Source organism: Megascapheus bottae, chromosome 32, assembly GCF_031878675.1.
Source record: "Megascapheus bottae isolate mThoBot1 chromosome 32, mThoBot2.hap1, whole genome shotgun sequence".
Lineage (NCBI taxonomy): Eukaryota > Metazoa > Chordata > Mammalia > Rodentia > Geomyidae > Megascapheus > Megascapheus bottae.
Genome location: NC_143540.1, coordinates 6,989,413 through 7,008,625, shown reverse-complemented (window position 1 = coordinate 7,008,625; position 19,213 = coordinate 6,989,413). Strand labels below are relative to the sequence as shown.

Sequence of the window (19,213 nt, the reverse complement as noted above, 5' to 3'; positions counted from 1 at the left end):
CAGGGAGCTATCTGACCCCGATCAGGGCTGGTGGGAGCAAGGAAGAGAAGCCCAGTGAGTCTGGAGCAGGGAGGGAAGAAGATGGGGTGCCAAGGGAAAGAGCTTGACCTAAGGTTCTAGCCAAGGGAGATGGTTCCAATCAGGCCACGAGGGCACAGGCTAGACTGTGTAAGGCCTCAGATTGAACCCGATGAGCCCCTGCTCCCTGAGAGTGGGTACCAAAGCAAGGCTATTCCAACATCAGGTCTGCAGAAGTCAAAGCTCAAATCCATGGGGAAGACACTTAAGCGCCGTGGGACAAGGGCAGTAAGCTCCCAACAGTGGGGCGATGAGGAGAGTGGGTGCAGATGGAGTGGTAAACTTGGAGGTCACAGAACAGAGATTTCTACTAATTCTCTGATATCCAGCCTCGGTCAGCAGGATCTCTTCATTGACGGGGCCAGCTGAGACACACTGCCCATTCAGCCCACTCAGCATCTCAAACTTAACCCAGTCCAAGGCCAATCATCCTGGACCTGCTCTTCTCCAGGCTCTCACAGCTCAACTGGACACCAGATGGCCCTTGCAGATGGTCACACCAAATCCCTGATATGTTTTACCACCACCATAACCATAACCACAGCCACATTCCTGCTTAACCCAATCCCCCCCACCCCCCCCCCCCGCCATTTCTCACTTCATTTAGAGTAAGAGCCAAAACCATGCTAATTGACTGCTGGCCTGGCCCCGCCTTGGACCTCTTCCCTGCCTCTGCTTGAACCACATCCCACCTCAGGGACTTTGTACTGACTGTTTCTTGACATAGGATCCTCTTCTCCCAGATACCCACAGGGCTCTCACTTTCCTCTCCTTCCAGGCTTCTCTCTCTCTTTTTAAATGTCAGCTCACTCAAACGCCACACCCATTCATTCAGTTCAAGTATAGCCTTTCTCCAACTTATCCAGCACCTTCTCCACGGCCTGGATGATTTTCTAACGCAGCATGAACTCCCTGGGCTGACGCCTCCTTGTGACTGGCCTGCAGGCTGCCCGCTCTGGCTTCTGACCTGTGGTGACCAGCCCCACTCCCATAGTTAGTTCTTCCGGCTCAATCGATGAGCTCAAGCCCAGATCACACCAGACAGGTGCTCAAAAAACGCTGGCTGAATAGCTGGATCCTCTATCCTTATAACAAGACGAAGGAAATACTATTCCATTTTAAAGACTAAGTAACTGAGGCATAATAGGACTCCTTTTTTTTTAAATTTTTGCCAGTCCTGGAACTTGAACTCAGGACCTGGAATTGTCCTTGAACTTTCTGAGGGCTCACACTCTACCACCTGAGCCACAGTACCACTTTTAGCCTTTTCTGTGTATACCAAAGAATCGAACCCAGGGCTTTGTGGATGCTATGTGAGCACTCTACCACTAGGCCACATTACCAGCCCAGGACTCAAATTCTTTTAACATATAATATGGAGCTATCTCTCTGGCTCTTCTCCCCAGCCTATCTGGCCCAGGCTTTCTCAAAAGCAGTAAGCACACAGAACAAAGCCCACATCCAGGCCCCTCTAGATGGCTATATGACGTCCCTACTCTTTTTCATTTGAGAGTAATGGCTTCCTCTATACGCCACCAGTCTGGAAATCACCTGTGAAATATATTTCCCCCTGGCGCTGGTTCCAGAACCATGTAAATCATGCAACTTAATGGCCTCTGGGATTGTTCCCCACCAGCCTCTCCCCAGCTGCTGCTCTGTGCCAGGAAATCTGGGGCTAGGGAGCTCCAGGCAGGCAGAGGTCCCCGTCACTAGTTCTGGGCACCCAAGGTGTCCTGGAAAGCGTTATAGAGAAGTGCAAGCAGTGCTGGGGAATTCAACAGGAGGAAAGGGGGCTGGGCCTGCCAGGAGCTTCAGGACCTTTGCCTGGTCCTTCCAACAATGGCTTATCCCCAGAAAAAAAAAAAAAAAATGTGGGACCAGGTAATCTCCAAGAGCCTCCAAGAATCCCTTGCTGGGAAAGATCCAGAGCCACCAAGATGGCCACATATAATGAGGAGCATGGCGTCTTCACCACGGCTTTCACTGATTCAGCCATGCTTCCGTGTCTTCACTCGTCATCCACCTCCTTCTCAACCCCTTCCCAGACGGTAAGTGCCTTAACAGCAAGGTCTCAGTCAGCCCTGTAAGAAACCCAAAGCCCACTTGAGCTAAGGTAAGGCTGGCTGGGGAGATGGAGTAGGCGGGAGGGAGAAAGGCAGGATGAACAGAGCTCAGAGAATAATGGGAAGGATCAGGCATTGGGTCAATGAGTTCACAGTTACCTTGGGGTGTGGATCGTATCGTTCATCGGGGGAGCCAGTCAGTGATACTCTAGGCTTCCTTCCTTTTTTTTTTTTTTAAGTATTCATAGGCACAAATGGAGTCTCACTAAAGGCACAAGTACACCACACTCGGCAGCTAAATATGTTGCCCCCGGATGAGAAAGAAATCTCATGGGAAGTAAATTTGGGCCTTCTGCTTGGCTTCGTGGGACACTTCTTCATGGTAGTCCATAGAAGGCACAGCAGTGGGTCAATCCCCTCTCTCTATGTCCGCTTAGCTTCCTTCTGCTGCCTTGTCTTCACATATCATCTGAACTCGTGGCTTTCTGATGCCCAGCACTGCCTAACCCTTGACCCTGTCTGAGAAGAGAGACAGCGGCCAGACTAACCTCCTTCAGGTCCCCAACTAGCCAAACTCAACCGGCAAAACATAGCAACTCAAGGGCAATGGCTGCTCTGTCCTCTAGGTTTAGGTCTAAGCTATACGTCAGCAACTGGCAGTGTCCCTCTTTGGGCCTCAGTGTCCCTATCTGTATACACAGGAGCTCAGTGACCAAGTAGCCCAATAGTTCTGCCTCACAAGGGGAAGGCAAAGATATTCTATTGGGATTGCCAAGGAATCGAGGGGTATCACAAGCTCAGAGAAAGCAAGGATCCCCATGATAAATCCTGCCAAGGCCTTCCTCGGAGAGGCAGCCTTTGCTGAGACGGCCCTGGGTGTTGAAGCAGCATGGCATACGGAGACATGCAAAGATTCTGTGGCTGGGAACTGCCTGGAAGTGGTGAGCTTTATAGGGTGTTCCAGTCCAGTGTGGGTGGGGTGGGAATCTTCCCCTATCACTTAGCCTGGCTGAGCTTCATTGTTTTCTTGTCTGTGAAACGGGGATACAAACAGACTAGACTCACTGAATAGTGAGCATATGTGAAATAACACTACCAGGGCCCACCTCACTGACACTGATGTTGTGAATAAAATAACCACTTCCTTGTTCGCTTGAGCATGGTCTCCTCTCTTTCTCTCTCTCTCTCCCTTTCTACCTTCAGGCCTCCTGTCTGACCCTGAAACCAACACTTGCCTCTCTGTCTTCCATCACTCTTGCCTTCTTGTTAACAAGACTCAAGCCTGCAGAATCTCTACCTCTAGCCCCAAGGTGACCCCATGCTCAGCTCAAGGGTAAATTCTGATTAGCTGCCACCAATCAAAATGTGCCTTCTATATTGTTGTGATTGGTTTAGAGTAGGCATGTGACCCCCTGTTAGCCAATGAGGTAAGAGAGAAAGCAGGCTTGAAGGAGGGAGGGGCTTCTGGGCAAGTTTTCCTCCCCTCTTAGGAGAAACTCAAGGGAAACATGTTCGCACTCACACTTAAGGTCTGGGTCTCATATGATGCCTGGAGCTGTGGCAGCCATCTTGTTCCCAGAAAGGAAGTCAGCCAAGGACAGTCAGTCATACCAAAAATGAGACAGAGCACAGGGCAGGACTGGGTCCTAACAGCCCATATTCATCTACCCCTGATCCCCAGTCCAGTAACTAGACTTGGTTTATAGGAGAAGCCCAAAGACGATAGGGAACCAGAGTACTCTGGACCAGTACTATGTCCCAGAATTCAGGCTCAGCAGGCCTGTCTGATAAGAGAGGCTTGGTGAATGAAGGCCAGGGATGGGGAGGCCCAGGAGCCTATGGGATTTGCATGGGGGCTCAGCCTGGCTGGAGGCTGGATAATCCCAGGAACATGGCCACAAAGGCTGGAGCTAGCCCAGGGAGGACTTCAAATGCCAGGCTGAGGAATGGGGCTGTGTCTCACAGTAGGTTTCTGAGGGGCCAGGTCATAGCTAAGCCTCAAGGGGAAACATCGCAGCTCGTAGGGAGGGGAGTCCAAAGAGAGAACGGAAGAAACTTGCCGGCCTCAGGTCACAGAGACCCGAAAAATGTCAGTCCATGAAGGCCCTCTGTGCAGAAGGCAGCTCATTTCTTGTTTCTAATAAATGAAGTTGGTGGGGGCAGGGCCCGGTGGGATGTTTGTTGTTTGTTAGAACTGGTGGCGGCACCAGGCCTGACCTTTAAGGCTTCAAATACAGCATTTCAGGCAGTACCAGCAGGAGGAGAATGCAAGCTACGGAAGGAAGTTATCAAGATGAAAATGCCACGTCAGGCTGGAAATTCACGGCAGACCAGGGGCTTCTACCTCCTCAGAAATATGTGGACCCATCTGGGCCTCCCTGCTGTCCTTTTTGGGGAAACCTAGAAAGCTTAGGTGGCCCTGAAAAGGCACTGGTATATACACAGGCATCGAGATCTAGACCAGAGAAACTCCAGGAGTTGGGATGTCACATTAGAGGCACTCTGCTCTACAATTTTCCCCAAAGAAACCTCAAATTGCTCCTTCACCCTATGTCATAGATATGGTTATTTAAGAGAAATACTTTGGGTCATAGTACGAGTTAGGCCACATGGGGAATCATCCTTCAAGCAGTGTCTACTGAGTGCTAGGGCTAGGGCCTTGCTCATACCATGGGTGGCCAGCACAAATGGGAAAGCTCTACCCCCACCCCTTGGGCCTCAGTTTCCCTATTTATAAGATGGAGGGGCATTTGGAGCTGTCATATGCCCTTCCTTAAGCTGGGAAAGCACAGAAGGCTCACAAAACCCAAGGAGACGGTTCCACCCAGGCGCTGTGCCCCCAGAGGGACCCTACCTGGCCTACAGGCTCCTGTGCCTCCCTCATAGAAACCCCTTTCTAAAATACACAGGACCTTGGATGATGCCAAGACTGGCAACACACTGACCTTGAGAATGCCAGGAAAACAAAACTTACAGTTCACTCAGACATCAGAACCCATCAGATCAGGGCCTATACATCCCCCGACCTCACCCCAGGGCAAGTAGGGTACCTAGACAGCTGTGTTCACAAAGTCTCAGTAGAGGGAGTGCAACCTTGAAGGGAAGCATCTTCACCTGGACGTATTCCACATGGAGGGTGTATATATAGGATGCAAGATCATCAAGTTCAAACTTGGAAGACGGGCTGGGAAGGTGGCCTAGTGGTAGAGTGCTTACCTAGCACGCAAGAAGCCCTGGGTTTGATTACTCTGTACCACATAAACACAAAAGGCCAGAAGTGGCGCTGTGGCTCAAGTGGTAGAGTGCTAGCCTTGAGCACAAGAAGCTTCTACAAGGGTTATCTTGCAGGAGGAAAGCATTCCAAACCTGCAGCAGGTGCTTCCAGGGCTTTCCATCTCCTGTCCTTCAGTGAGAAGAAGAGAAAGAGAAGGAGAAGGAGAAGGAGAAGGAGAAGGAGAAGGAGAAGGAGAAGGAGAAGAAGAAGAAGAAGAAGAAGAAGAAGAAGAAGAAGAAGAGGAAAAAGAAGAAGAAGAAGAAGAAGAAGCAGCAGCAGAAGCAGCAGAAGCAGCAGAAGCAGCAGCATCGTCTACTTCAAGGGGAAAAAAATCTACCAGTCCAAGGTCACACAGAAAGCATCTCCCACTGTGCCTGAGTCTTGACCCCCACATTCATCTTCTAGACTTCTCACTCTGGAAGGGCTGCTTCCAGATGTAAAGATATTTCACTTCTCAAAGGACTCACAGAGCTCTTCTGAGTCCCAAGATCCCCAGTGAATCTAAACATCATTCAATTTGCACACACACACAAAATTCTGAATGGCAAGGACACAGCCTCAGTGTGTTTCCTTCTCACACTGTCATCTAGCCAGCTGGTAGATGATCAAACTTTGCAGCTCAGCTTTAACTCAGACTGTTCCCGACATAAAAGTTTGCTAAAACCACAGGTCCTAACAAGCAGGAGACTTTATTTCTCACTGCCAGCATTTGCCCAGTGAGTTCTGGCATTCACATCAAAGACAGGTATGGAAGGTGGGCATTGAAAGCTCATTCTGGCTGCAGAGAGATAAACTGTCACGTGCCTACATTACACTACACCACACACACACACACACACACACACACACACACACACACACACACACGGAGGCACCAAAGCCTATGCCCGCACTTAACAGGCACCCACATGCACACACCTGCACCTGTGTAGACGTAGAAGTATCAGTCCATATATTCCTACACACACTCATACAATGTGCTAGCCCAAATATACATTTGCATGTTCCTACTCACACAGACAACATACCCAGTGTATGTGCAAAACCACACAGGTATAGATACTGCCATATATAAGCACTCACGTGCATGCGGGCCAAGGTAAGTGCCAAACCTGAGAACAAAGAAAACCCCAGAATGAAAACCTCAAAACTGGGCCAGGTGACTATGGGCTTGACTGGGGGTTGGGTCCTGGCATTCAGAGGCAGCACAGCTGGTCCGAGAACCTGCCTAGATCCAGTCAGGGTCCATATACCCTCATGCCATACTTGGGGTTAATTACCATCCCTCATGACCTGTTACATCCCAAGCACAATTATGAGAATGATGATCTAGAGATTAGGCCCCAAGACTCGGGGTCTGAGCAAGTGTCAAAGGTCATGCTGCATGCAGCCTTACAAATAACGAGAGGGCTTCGCTCAGTGGAGAAAGAAGGTGGAAGCAAGAGACCAAAAGGGATTAGAAACTGACAAGCAGAAGGGTGACTTCCTTCCCTCCCTCTTCTCCTACCCCTCCATCCCTGACTTGGGTGTGAGCACACACACGCACATGCACACACTGGTCCTAGAATTTGATCTCAGGACCTGGGTGCTATTCCTGGCTTCTTTTTGTTTGTTTTGTTTTGTTTTGTTTTGGCAGTCTTGGGGCTTGAACTCTAGGCTTGGCCACTGTCTCTGAGCTTCTTTTGCTCAAGGCAAGCACTCTACCACTTGAGCCACAGCACCACTTCCAGCTTTTTTTTTTTTTTTGAGTAGTTTATTGGAGCTAAGAGTCTCATGGACTTTCCTGCCCACACGGGCACAGAACTGCAATCTTCAGATCTCAGCCTCCTGAATAACTAGGATTTTAGGCATGGGCACAGGATCCTTCCTTTTTCTTTATTGACCATCATGTCCAAGGTGGGAAAAGATGGCTAAGGACCAGCAAGAATGATTTCCTGTACCCCTCCCCTGCTGCTAAACAATTAGGCTAATCAGAGCTCAAAGTGGGTCAGTCTGAAAAGCTTTCAGACACCCAAGGTATGAGGTCCTCAAACCCTTGTGCAGGAAGAAAAACCCAGCTGTGCTTTGAGTCGGATCTCACCTCCTGTTGGAACAGAATGGAGAGGGAGAAGTGAGAAGTCCCCAGACCTGCTTTCTAAGGGCACTTAAAATGTCAGAGCTGGAAGGACCCTAACAGGGAGGAAACTAAGGCCAAGGGGAAAAAGGGAGTGGAATACTCTGCCAAGGTCACCAAGCAAGCTGACAAGAACAGGCTCAGCTTGGGCTGGGAATGTGACTCAGTGGTAGAGTGCTTGCCTAGCTTGCATACAGCCCTGGTTTTGATTCCTTGGAACCACGTACAAAGAGAAAACCTGGAAGTGGTGCTGTGGCTCAAGTGGTAGAGGGCTAGTCTTGAGCAAAAGAAGCTCAGGGACAGTGCTCAGGTCCGGAATTCAAGCCCCAGGACTGGCAGAAAAAAAAAAAGGTTTCGCTTGTTGTTGACAGGGGCACCCCAACCCAAGTCAATAGCTACTCTCCCTCCAATCCCAGAATAACAGGGTCTCCTAGACGACTGTGAGCCCCACTCTTCCTGGGGCCAGATGTCAGGACCAGCTGAGGAAAAAATGCCCATGGTTAAACAGCAGGGCCAAAGTGACACGGAAGGATTAATCGTGTGTGGGGAGGGGAGAACTGTGGGGCTTAAACTTAGGGCTTAGGTGCTGTCCTTGAGCTCTTTTGCTCAAGACTTGCACACAGTTCTACTTCTAGTTTTCTTATGGTTCAATGGAGATAAGAATCTCAACGACAGCAGGGAGCATGGCCTACTGGTAGAGTGTTTGCCTAGCATGCACAAAGCCCTGGGTTCGATTCCTTGGTACCACAGAAAAAGCGGAAGTAGTGCTGTGGTTCAGGTGGTAGAGCGCTAGCCTTGAGAAAAGCTCAGGTACAGAGCCCAGGCCCTGAGTTCAAGCCCCAGGACTGGCAAAAAAATCTCAAGGACTTTCCTGCCTGAGCTGGTTTTGAATCTTGTTTCTCAAATCTCAGCCCCTTGAGTAACTAAGGCTACAGGGTGTTGACTTCTTCAGGGAGTGCCCAAGAGAACTCTGCGGTGACCCCACAAACCTTCAGGACCATCTCAGTCCCTGTGGTCACCTGCACAGAACCCCACCTCCACCCCAGTCCTTGGCCTCATCAGCATAGGAGATTCTTCAGGTTACATAGGACTAAGAGAAGAAGGCAAGGGGAGGAGAAACACACACACACACACACACACACACACACAAATACATTTCCCTCTGGGAATACAAATATTGATTCTGTAGCCTCTTGTTTAGACAGTAGGTACCAGGAAAAAAATAAACCTGACATGAAGAGAATCTCCCCCCAGCAGGCTGGATAGCTGAAGTCAGTAGCCTCCAGCTCAGGTTCCTGCCTCAAGCTCTAGCGCCCCTCCCTGGGTCTAGGGCCCAGAGCACCGAGAGATACAGGTTGTGGGTTCTCAGGCAAAATCAGGAAATCTACAAGGTGGGGATGGGGCTGGAGGAGGAAGAACAGATCGGGCCCACTTATTCTTTCTTCCCCAGGCCTCCCTAAAAAAACAAGTTCTTGAGAGCCCTGGTCCTCTATTCTGCCAGCCGCACATGTTTTGTCCATTCAGCAAGTACCAATTCAGCACCTAGACTATTTGAGTCCTCCAAAGTCCCCTAGGCCAGACCAAGAAAAACAAAGGCAGCTGAGACAATCTAGCTTCTGGGTTCTAATCATACCCCCTGCCCCTTAACTCTACCCCCATCATCTTTCTTTCTAGAGAACTGGAAATTCCTCCACTGGCACATCCCGTCTACAGTCCTGGCCCATGACTAAGCTCATTGGTATAGGGGACAACTCTGGGTTGCGGTTAGTCCATGACAGCCTGGTTGGGCCTGGCCTTAACCAAGGAAGACCCCTTTGGGAAAGGTTACAGCCTGGAGGCCCTCATTCACCTCCCAAATATGTAGCCTCTTTTTCTTCTCCCAAACTCACATTCCCAGCCCTCTTCCCCTGCCCCCGCTTCTGGGGCTTTTTTATCCCCTGGCAGGGCAGCTCTATGTCTGACAAAGCAAACTGCTTCCAAGCCTTCCTCTAGTAGTTGTGGGCTTTTGGCAGTTTCCATGTTTCTGAGTTTCAGTCTCCCCATCTGAGGAACAGGCCCAACGAGGGCTTCTGTGATAATGCAGGTGCGTGGCCCCGTCTGTGCTTTAGAAATGGGAGGTGAGCTAGGCACCAGGGGCTCACACCTGGAATACCTGTAACCCTAGCTATTCAGGAGGCCGAGATCTGAGGGTTTTGTGCCTTTCAAAGCCAGTCCTGGCAGGAAACACCATGAGACTATTATCTCTGCTTAACCACCCCAAAAAAAAAAAAAGCCAGAAGTGGAGCTGTGGCTCAAGTGGTAGGTCATTAGCCTTGAGTATAAAAGCTCAAGGACATTGTCCAGGCACTAAGTTCAAGCTCCAGGACTGACGGGAGGGGGGGGCGGGGAGGGAGGGAGATAGGGAGATGGAGAACAGCCTGATCAAGTGGCCTAGCTCACAGCTGGGGTGGAGAGGCCTTGGTTAGAGGAGGAAAGCATGCTGAGATGGCAGAGCAGAAGAGCAAAGCTGAGTCTGAAAAAGCATGCAGCCCATGGGAGGTGCTGTGAGAAGACTGGCAGTGAGGGACTGAGACTGTGGCATCTCAGATCATCGGTGCTAATGGGAACAGTGGTTGCTGTGGTGCCATTTCTGCCTAACAGAGGCTTCCAACCCTCCCCCACCTGGGGATTCTCCCCTTTTAAGAGAATGCTACTATCTGTTTGGGGAAACTGAGGCAAGGCTGGCCCAATGGAGAGGATCAGCTTTGGATTTGACCATGCAAGACTCATGCCTAACACCCAACATGTCTCTAAAGTTCCTCCTCCTAGGGGAGACAGCGTCTACTGTACACACGGAGGTACCCAGAGCTGGCAGTGCCTCCCCACACACAGGCAGAGGGGAGAAGGGAATGAAAGCTGACTGCCAAAGGCTCACTCCACTGTGGAAAAAGCTTTGCCCTGGGGTCCGTCTTTCCCTGGATGTCACAAGGAATCTTCAGGGCGACTTGTTCTCTAAGTTTAAAGGGGACTCATCTTCAAATGAGTCCCCCCACCCCACCTCTTTTCAGGACTTAGTCGACACAGCCAGGACAAATGTCCAATGAAGGGAGATTCCAAAGCAGTAACAAGCAGCCAAGGGGCCTTCCCTCCAATCTTCAACACCAGGAGAGTTGCCAAGTACCTGGAGGTGCTGAGTTTGGTGACAACAGCAGCAGCCACGGGCTGCAAAGCCTTCCCCCTCTGCCAGCCCCCTGCAAAAGCTGCAGCAGGTTATGGGAAACATGAGGGACCCACATATACAAAGTCATCCAGGGAGGCAACTGTGAAGAGCTACGATGATGTAGAAATAATGTCATTCACCATTAACCACAGCTGGACTGAACAGTGCCCCACAATGGACACCTTTCCCCAGGTGTCCATTCAGGAGCAAAGCACATATACACTCTGGCTGTTACTCATGTGTGAACGATCCAAACCTCTCTCGCTCCTCACTGCTCCTTTCTCCATACCAGAGGAAGGGAGGTGAGGGGCCTGTCACTGAGTGAAGCTGGCTTAAGACAGTTCAGCCGGGTAGGCAGCTCAGCAGAGTGCTCCACCCCTGCTCAGCTAGCATTCCACAGGACGGAACACGGGACCCAGCACAGAGGACAAAAGAGGCAGGCAGGCCAGGGTGGGCACAGATTGATATGAGGGATAAAAAATGTGGAATGCATACACACATACACACATACGCATAGTATGGAAAGATACATATGTACATGTGTGGGGATAAAGATGAGACTCAAAGAAGGGGAGACAGGGAACGGAGAGGAAGAGCCTCAGGAGGAAAGCAGGGGTGACTGTCTCAGCCCCCAGCATGGACCTGGTGGCTAGGGCGGGCGTAATTAAAACACGAGAAAGCAGGTGAAAGCCACCATGTTCAGACACTGCCCCCCCACACATGAGTGGACACGCACACAGGCATACAAGAGACATACATACGACCTCCCCCTTGTCTAAAACCCTGACCCAAGTCCAGATGGGAAAAGAGAGGTTCCCCCCTCACACACAAACATACTTAAAACTGAAGCACACAACTCCTCTGTCCTTCTTAATCTGAGGAGAGCCTGACTCTCTTTCACCCAGAAGGCAGCAGGAAAGCCACACTGCCACAGGGATTTCAGAAATAACGGCTGCCCGAGCCTGCACTTGCTCAAAACCCAGCCGCTCACGAAGCCGGGTCCCTTCTCACTGGCTGGCGGTACTGAGGCAATCACTTGATCATCAAGGGTCTTGTCCTCTTTCCTCTTGGGGACTGTCACCCCAATGCCCCCAGATGGACAAGTTCCACTCTCTACCTTAGAAATCCACCTGTATCAGTGTCCCCCTGACCACTGTGACGAAGGAGAAGGTTCAAGGAAGCCACTGACTTCGTGGGATCCCCTGCCTCAGCAGCAGCTTCAGCCTTTTATGTGGGTTCAATAAATGCCCCAGTCCAACCAGTCACACTCATGAGGAGGGGAGCCTTCAAGACCTCCTCCCCCGACCCTGCTTCCCTTCCTTCCTCCAAGAATCCATAGGCATCGCTGGCTGTCATGGCAAGTGGAACCATCTGCGATGTCACCTTCCCCCCCCCTCCCCCCGCCCCGGTCGAGCCTCATAGTTTCACATCTCCTGCCCTTTTCCCCCTTCACTGTCTTGTTTCCTAATTATGGTTTGCAAGACATGTTCCAAACCCTTGAATCAGCTCCAACTATACAGACAAGAAAAGAGTGTCTGGCTGAAAATGTGCGGCTGTGGTCACACCCGCCTCACCATCTTCTGTCTGGGAACAGAAGGACAGGTGTCAAGGCTTCACACTGGCTTTCCAGGGGAGACCCATGCAGGCACAGAAGCTACTGCAGGTTGCAGGGAATCGGGAGCTGGGTGGGGGGAGAGGATGAAAGATGTGGCAAGACATGTCTACTTAAACCTTCACTTGAGGGGCTGTGAAACAGTGAGGGAGAAAAAAAAAATGTGGCTTGGCTCTTGCTTGGCTTTGAGGAAAAAAGAACAACAACAAAAAGAATGCCTTTGCTCTTTTTAGACACTGTAACTTAAATACATTTTCAAATGTAGCAAATGAAGGACAATAAGACACTTACTAGCCCAGAACTTCATGCCATTCTCTTCTCCCTGCACCTCCCCCCCCCCAGACACATAAAAATCCAGACAGAGGACACGTCCACGCAGCACCTGTAATTTGCCAACTGATCACTTGCCTGAGCACAGTCAGGCTGTACCAGGAGAGAGATGACAAGACAGAGAGCGACACACACACACATACACACACACAGACTCAGAACAGTGCCTCTCTTGAGTTTATTTATTTTTTTTCCTCATCTGGGAGAATCTACAAGCTGGAGCTGGTGGCAGGTTCTGTAACGTGGCACATCTAGGGGCTCCTACCCAAGGAGACAACTGCTCTAATGACGCAGAGTCTGGCCTTTCCCCTTCTCCAAGGCTAGACCCTTCCCCTTGAGCACAAACAGACCTGACTCCCCGTTCCCCCAAACCCGAGGCCAGGACACTGGGTGAAGATGTCCCCGAGACAGGTGGCTGGCTCCGCAGAGCCAGGGATAGAAAAGAAGCAGGGCAATCATCCTGTCCCCAAAGGGGTGTCGAGCATTGACATACGACTGGGGCAGGGTGTCAGGAAACAGATGTTGTCCTAAAGGCTACAGGGACGCACTCCTCACTTCCAGTCTAGACACATCTGGGCGACTTTGCAGGCTCTTGGGGACGACAAGGAGACTCGGTGGATCAGCAGAGGCTAGCGGAGCTGAGAGGTGTTACCACCCCGTGAGGTGGTGGCGTTGGCAGGTGGGGGCCCGGCTGTGTGTGTGGGGGGGGGGGTTCCTCTCGGATATTCACCTTTGGTCCTGAGCCTTAGCACCGTCACCCCTCAACTGGACACTTCTGGGACCCTCCTCAAGTGAGAGGGGGACCAAGAACAGACACACCGATCAGACAGTAAGAAGGTGTTCGATCCTCTGCATCCAACAACCCCCCCCCAAAAAAAGGAAAAGGCCCAAGAAGACAGGTGTGGAGGTCCTGCTCCCCACCTCCGACTAAAGCCCCAGGCTCCCACCAGGGAGGGAAAGGGGGTGAGGATGAGGGCTGTGTGGCTCCAACTCTTCAGGTCCTACGGCCCCAACCGCTTCAGCCCAAACCCTGGATTCCCCTTTTCCTGGGACAGTGGCCGCTAGGAATGGGGTCGGGGGGGGGGTTCCGGCCAACAGGCTCAGACCCCCTCCCTCCCCACCCCATCCCGGGGCTCTGAGTCGCGGAGACGCGGGGCTCACAGAAGGGGTGGGCACGGCGGGGAAGTTCGGGCGCCGCAGCCGAAAGCCCGGGACCCCGAGCGCCGATCGCGGCGTCTTTGGGGGGGGGACGGGGAGGTGGGGGGGTCGGGCCGGTGGTCACGGCCCCCCCCCTCACCACACGCACTCCGGGGCGCGGCGTGGGGCGGCCCCCCACCCCTGAGGGCGCGCGGACACCGGGCCGCCCGGGTCCCGCCGCCCCGCCGAGGGGCCACTTACGTGGGCTGCTGGGGGAAGCTGTAGGCGGAGGCGCCGCGGACGCCGAGCAGCGGGAGCAGCAGCAGCGGCAGCGGCAGCAGCAGCCGGCGGCGCCGCCACGGCCGACGCGCGGGCCCGGAGCCCCGGGGGCCGGGGCCGGGTCGGGGGCCGCAGCCCGGCGCGGGGCGCGCAGTCTTCGCCGGCTGACACCGAGAGGCGCCGGAGGTCCGAGCCGGCAGCGCCATGTTTCCATTCAGGACGCGGCGCCGTGAGGAGGGAGGGAGCGGGAAGGGGGACGGCGGGGTGTGCGTGGGGAGGGGGGCGGCGGGATCGCGGGGCGGGCGGGGGGCGGGCGGAGCGCGGCCTCTCGCCGTCGCCCTCCGCGTTCTCCACCGCGGGGCCTCGCGCTCGACGCTGCCCGGGCCGCAGCGCCTCTGCGGGGCTGCGCGCGCCGAGCTGCCCGCCGCGCCGGCTCCGAGCGCTCTGAGCGGCCGGGCCCGGGACCGGCGCTCCAACCTGCCGGCGCCGCCCTCCGCCCGCCCCCCCTCCGCCCGCGGGCCGGCCCGCCCCCGCGCGCCCCCGCCGCGGACACGCGCGCGGGCCCTCGCTCCCCCTCCCCCTCCCCCTCCTCCACCCCCGCCGCGGACACGCGCGCGGGCCCTCGCTCCCCCTCCCCCTCCTCCACCCCCGCCCCCGCGCGCCCCCGCCGCGGACACGCGCCCGGGCCCTCGCTCCCCCTCCACGCGCTCCCCCGCCGCGGACACGCGCCCGGGCCCTCGCTCCCCCTCCACCCCCTCCACCTCCCCACCCCCGCCCCGGCGGCGATCGCGGGAGCGGCCTCACCCCGCCCGGCCTCCCCGAGCCTCCTCCAGGCCCCTCGTCTGTCCCACCCGTGGGGAGACTCTCTTCCACCCCCGCCCAGCGAGCAGGTGCATGGGCGGCCGTGGGCGTGCGTGGTGTGCGGAGAGAGAGGGAGGACGGCGGGAGCGGCGGGAGCTCGACCTTCAGCAGGCTCGAGGCCCGAGTCACAGGCTTAATGGTGGGGGGATAGGCTTCAGCAGGCCGGGCCAGGAAGGCAGGCACACACACTCACACTCACATGCACACTCATGCACTCACACTCACATACACACACATGCACACACATGCATACATGTACACACACATGCACGCACACTCACACATGCACACTCGTGCACTCACACTTACATACACACACATGCACACTCATGCACTCACACTCACACACACATGCACACACATGCATACATGTACACACGTCTACGCACACTCACACATGCACACTCGTGCACTCACACTCACACATGCACACACTCACATACATGCACACACTCACACTTGCACACACATACACAGGCACATACACACTCATGCACACACACTCATGCACACACTCACACATGCACACTCATGCACACACTCACACTTGCACACACGCATACACAGTCACACACTCACACATGCACACACACATGCACACATACACACTCATGCACACACACTCACACATGCACACATGCGCATACACAGTCACACACTCACACATGCACATACACACTCATGCACACACACTCACACATGCACACGCACATACACACTCATGCACACACTCACATGGACGCTCACACACATGTGCACACACACATACGCATGCACACACTCACATTCACACATACACACTCACAGACACGCACACACATGCACACTCATATGCACACTCACACGCACACGCACGCACACTTCCCTCTGCCAGCAGTGGGATGGGTGTGTGTGTGTGTGTGTGTGTGGAGGGGATGTATTCCCAGCTCCCGGCCTCTCCTCTGTCTCCCTAGGCGGGCGCCTGGGTGTGCCCACAGCACACAGCTGGAAGGGGTCTGAGGACGTCGGAAGTCCTCTCTCCCCCAGGGGTGAGGTACAGGGCAGCGCGAAGGCCTCAGCTCCCTAGGTTTGCAAAGCCTCCGGTGAAGCCTGCTCTCAATCAGAGGTCTCACCCGACACAGCCTAATCACTTCGGTACTAGAGGCCCCAGTCCGTGCCCTGCTGAGAGAAGCTGGGGCTGCTGTCAGTTCCAATTCCTCAGCTTGTTGGCTGGCCCGCCCTCTCAGAGCCTCACGTGTCCTCCCCGTTTTGTGAATGCTTCTACAGGGTGCTCTGGAATTGAGAAGAGGGTGAATGGCTTAGTAAAACCAAGGAGGCACTACAGCTGCAGCTCCTACTCAAGTTGTCCCAGGAGTTCACCTCTCTCTGATGCAGATAAAATAAGAGAATGTTCCCCTTTAAGCCTGCTGCAAAACTAGACCTCTTATCAGCAGCTACCCACAGACTGCCTAACAGGAAGAACGCGTGATTTAAAAAAAAAAAATGGTCAGAAGCCCCTTCTTCTTGATGCCTGGATGACTCTTCTATCATCCAGTCATAGGTCTAGCAAACTCACAGGAACATCCAGCAAACTACATCTGTAGTTGACAGGAAAGCAGAGCTACCCCTGGTATTGAAGAGCCTGGGATGGGGGTGGGTAGGGATGGGCTGGAAATAGGGTTCAGGCCAATCTTTGCATGATACCAATTCTGATGTGACTCTCAACCCTTATCCCATCCCTACAGGCTAAAGCATAACAAGAGGACAGCTTTCTTCATTTCTAGGTCTGTCCCCCCTCTCCTGACATGAATGAACCTTTGAAGACCAGACTGAAGATTGCTAATAGGCCTCAAACCATAATGCCCCCCCCCCAAAAAAAAAAGATTGAAAGAAGAGAGTACAAGAAGCCAGAGGCCCAGGTCCTGGGACCTAGTGGACAAAAAGGTCTATGGGAAACTGCCAACTCTATTGAGAAGGCTTTTTATTGTCTCCCCTGCCTGGTTGTGCCACATGCTGTTTCCCACATCGCAGGGCAGCCCCTTAACAAAGATGGATGGAGGGGCCCGGAGTTTGGCCTAGTGGTAGAGTGCTTGCCTAGCATGCACAAAGACCAGGGTTCGATTCCTTGGTACCACATACATAGAAAAAGCCGGAAGTGGTGCTGTGGCTCAAGTGGTAGAGCTCTAGCCTTGAGAAAGTCCAAGGACAGTGCTCAGGCCCTGAGCTCAAGCCCAGGACTGGAAAGAAAGAAAGAAAGAAAGAAAGAAAGAAAGAAAGAAAGAAAGAAAGAAAGAAAGAAAGAAAGAAAGAAAGAAAGAAAGGCACACAGACAAACAAAGATGGATGGAATGGGTCCTCCTGCCTGGTCTGGCTTTGAACCCCAGTCCTCCTGTTTCAGCCTCCTGAGTAGCTAGGATTACAGATGTGAGCCATGAGTGCTTGACTTGGCTTCAGCTTTGTTATCCCCCTATGTTAGGCAGAACTGGCCTAAGGTATCTTTCCTTACTTGTTTGCAGGACATATAGCCCCAAGAGACCAACCAGCACCAAGGATACAATTTCTCCTGGTACCACATATGGGTAGGCACCTTTCCGACCCAAACTCTGCAGGGTCCTGAGATATGTTAGGGATTGCCTGCCTGCCCGCCCGCCTGCCCTTCAACACCAGAATAACCATGCTATCCTTGGAGAGGATCTGAGCTATCAGGAACCTGGGGCCAGTCTGAGGCCACAGCAGGTGGCTGCTGGTAGTTGGGCATTTTAGTTTCAACTTCTGCAAGATATGTACCTAATTGAGGCCACTGGCACTGAGGGAAAGGCAGGAGATTTTGGCTGACAGGCCGTTAAAGGAAGATAAATAAGGAGGGGAGGTAATTAAGAGAAAATGGGTAGCGAGTGTTTTTACACACTCCAGCTTTCGAAGATCACAATATCCTCAGCTTTCTGTGGCTCGCAACAGCCACCGGTTAAGTTCTAGGGAGGAGAGACTGAGCCTTCTCGGGGAATAGGACTTCTGAGATGGACACACATGGATGGGTTCAGCAGGAAAGGGCCTGGGGCTATTCACCTGTGCTGGAAAGGTAGGTAAAGCTTCCGAGCGGAGCCTGGCATGGGCCAGTAGATATAGTCTTCTCAACAACCAGAAGCTCTTAGTGGAGCTTTACAGAGAATCTACTATATACCAAGCTGTCCCTGGACTAGACTATACACTCAGTGGAATGTCCAGGGCAGCAAGAGTTCCATCCCTGCCTGCTGAACCGACCTCTAACTCCCCTTCCATCAGCCTTTACTCTCTCAAGCCAGTGGGCAGGGCAGTAACCTATTTAGTGAAGATTTGTGTCCTGAGGCTTTACTTTGCAGCTCCTTCTCCCTTGAGTAACCCCTACACCCCTCATCTCTACCGAGAAAGTCATGAGCCCATCAAACCCTTATGTCAGGAAGCCTTTTGTGGATTAGTTTCTCCCTCCTGCGGAGAGGCCTTCTCATCTCAGTCCCTCATCTTTGGTTCTGTCGCAATCACACAAGCATGCAGTACACTCTGTTTAGGATTAGAGAGTTATCCGTGGCTGGGAACACTTGTCTATAATCTTAGCTAGTCTGGAGGCTGCGATCTGAGGATAGCAGTTTGACGCCGGCCAGGACAGGAAAGCCCTTGAGGCTCTTCTTGTCTCCAGCTATCAACCAAGAAAGTGAGAAGTAGAGCTGTGGTTCAAGTGACAGAGCACTAGTCTTGAGCAAAGCTCGGGGATAGCACCCAGTCCCTGAATTCAATGGCCCAGGAAGGTCCTCCCGCCCAACATACACAAAATAAGGATCGTTGCTTTTATGGACACAGGGAAGCAGAAAATCTCCATAACTATCTTGGCTACTTTTATAAAACTTGGGTCCTCCCAGCTCAAGTTCAGAAGGGAGAGGCCTAGTTACCCATCCAGAGCGCTATCCTCCACTAGAAGCTTCTAGTTTGGCAGCAATCCACATTCCTACCAGTACCTGTTCTGGACAGTCTTGAGTTTTCCTCGGAGAAATCTGGATCAACCTGCTTTGTCTGACAGATGTGGAAACTTGAGACTCCAGGAAAGACAATTTGTTCCAGAGTCAGAACAATAAGGGAGACTCCAATTCTAGGCTAAGGTCTTAAGTTCTGAGATGCCCTTCCCAGGAATTGGGATGTTTAGAATCCTTGAAAGGAACCTGACCCAAATATCTGCCTGGTATGGAGTGGGAGAGGAGACCCACTGGTACCACCTCTGTGTCCTGCTTCCATGGCATGAGGCACTGGGCCCTGATGC

At 52.9% G+C, this 19,213-nt stretch overlaps 1 protein-coding gene across 2 annotated transcripts in view; it reads right to left on the bottom strand.

Annotated features, from left to right (window-relative positions):
- Cacna2d2 (calcium voltage-gated channel auxiliary subunit alpha2delta 2) overlaps positions 1-14,291 on the bottom strand; it is a 114,948-nt gene extending 100,657 nt beyond the window's left edge. For both annotated transcript variants that reach the window (XM_090323458.1, XM_090323459.1), the window contains exon 1: positions 14,068-14,291. In XM_090323458.1, coding sequence (XP_090179584.1) covers positions 14,068-14,291 — 224 coding nt within the window. The remainder of the gene's footprint in view (positions 1-14,067) is intronic.
- Positions 14,292-19,213: the final 4,922 nt, after the last annotated feature.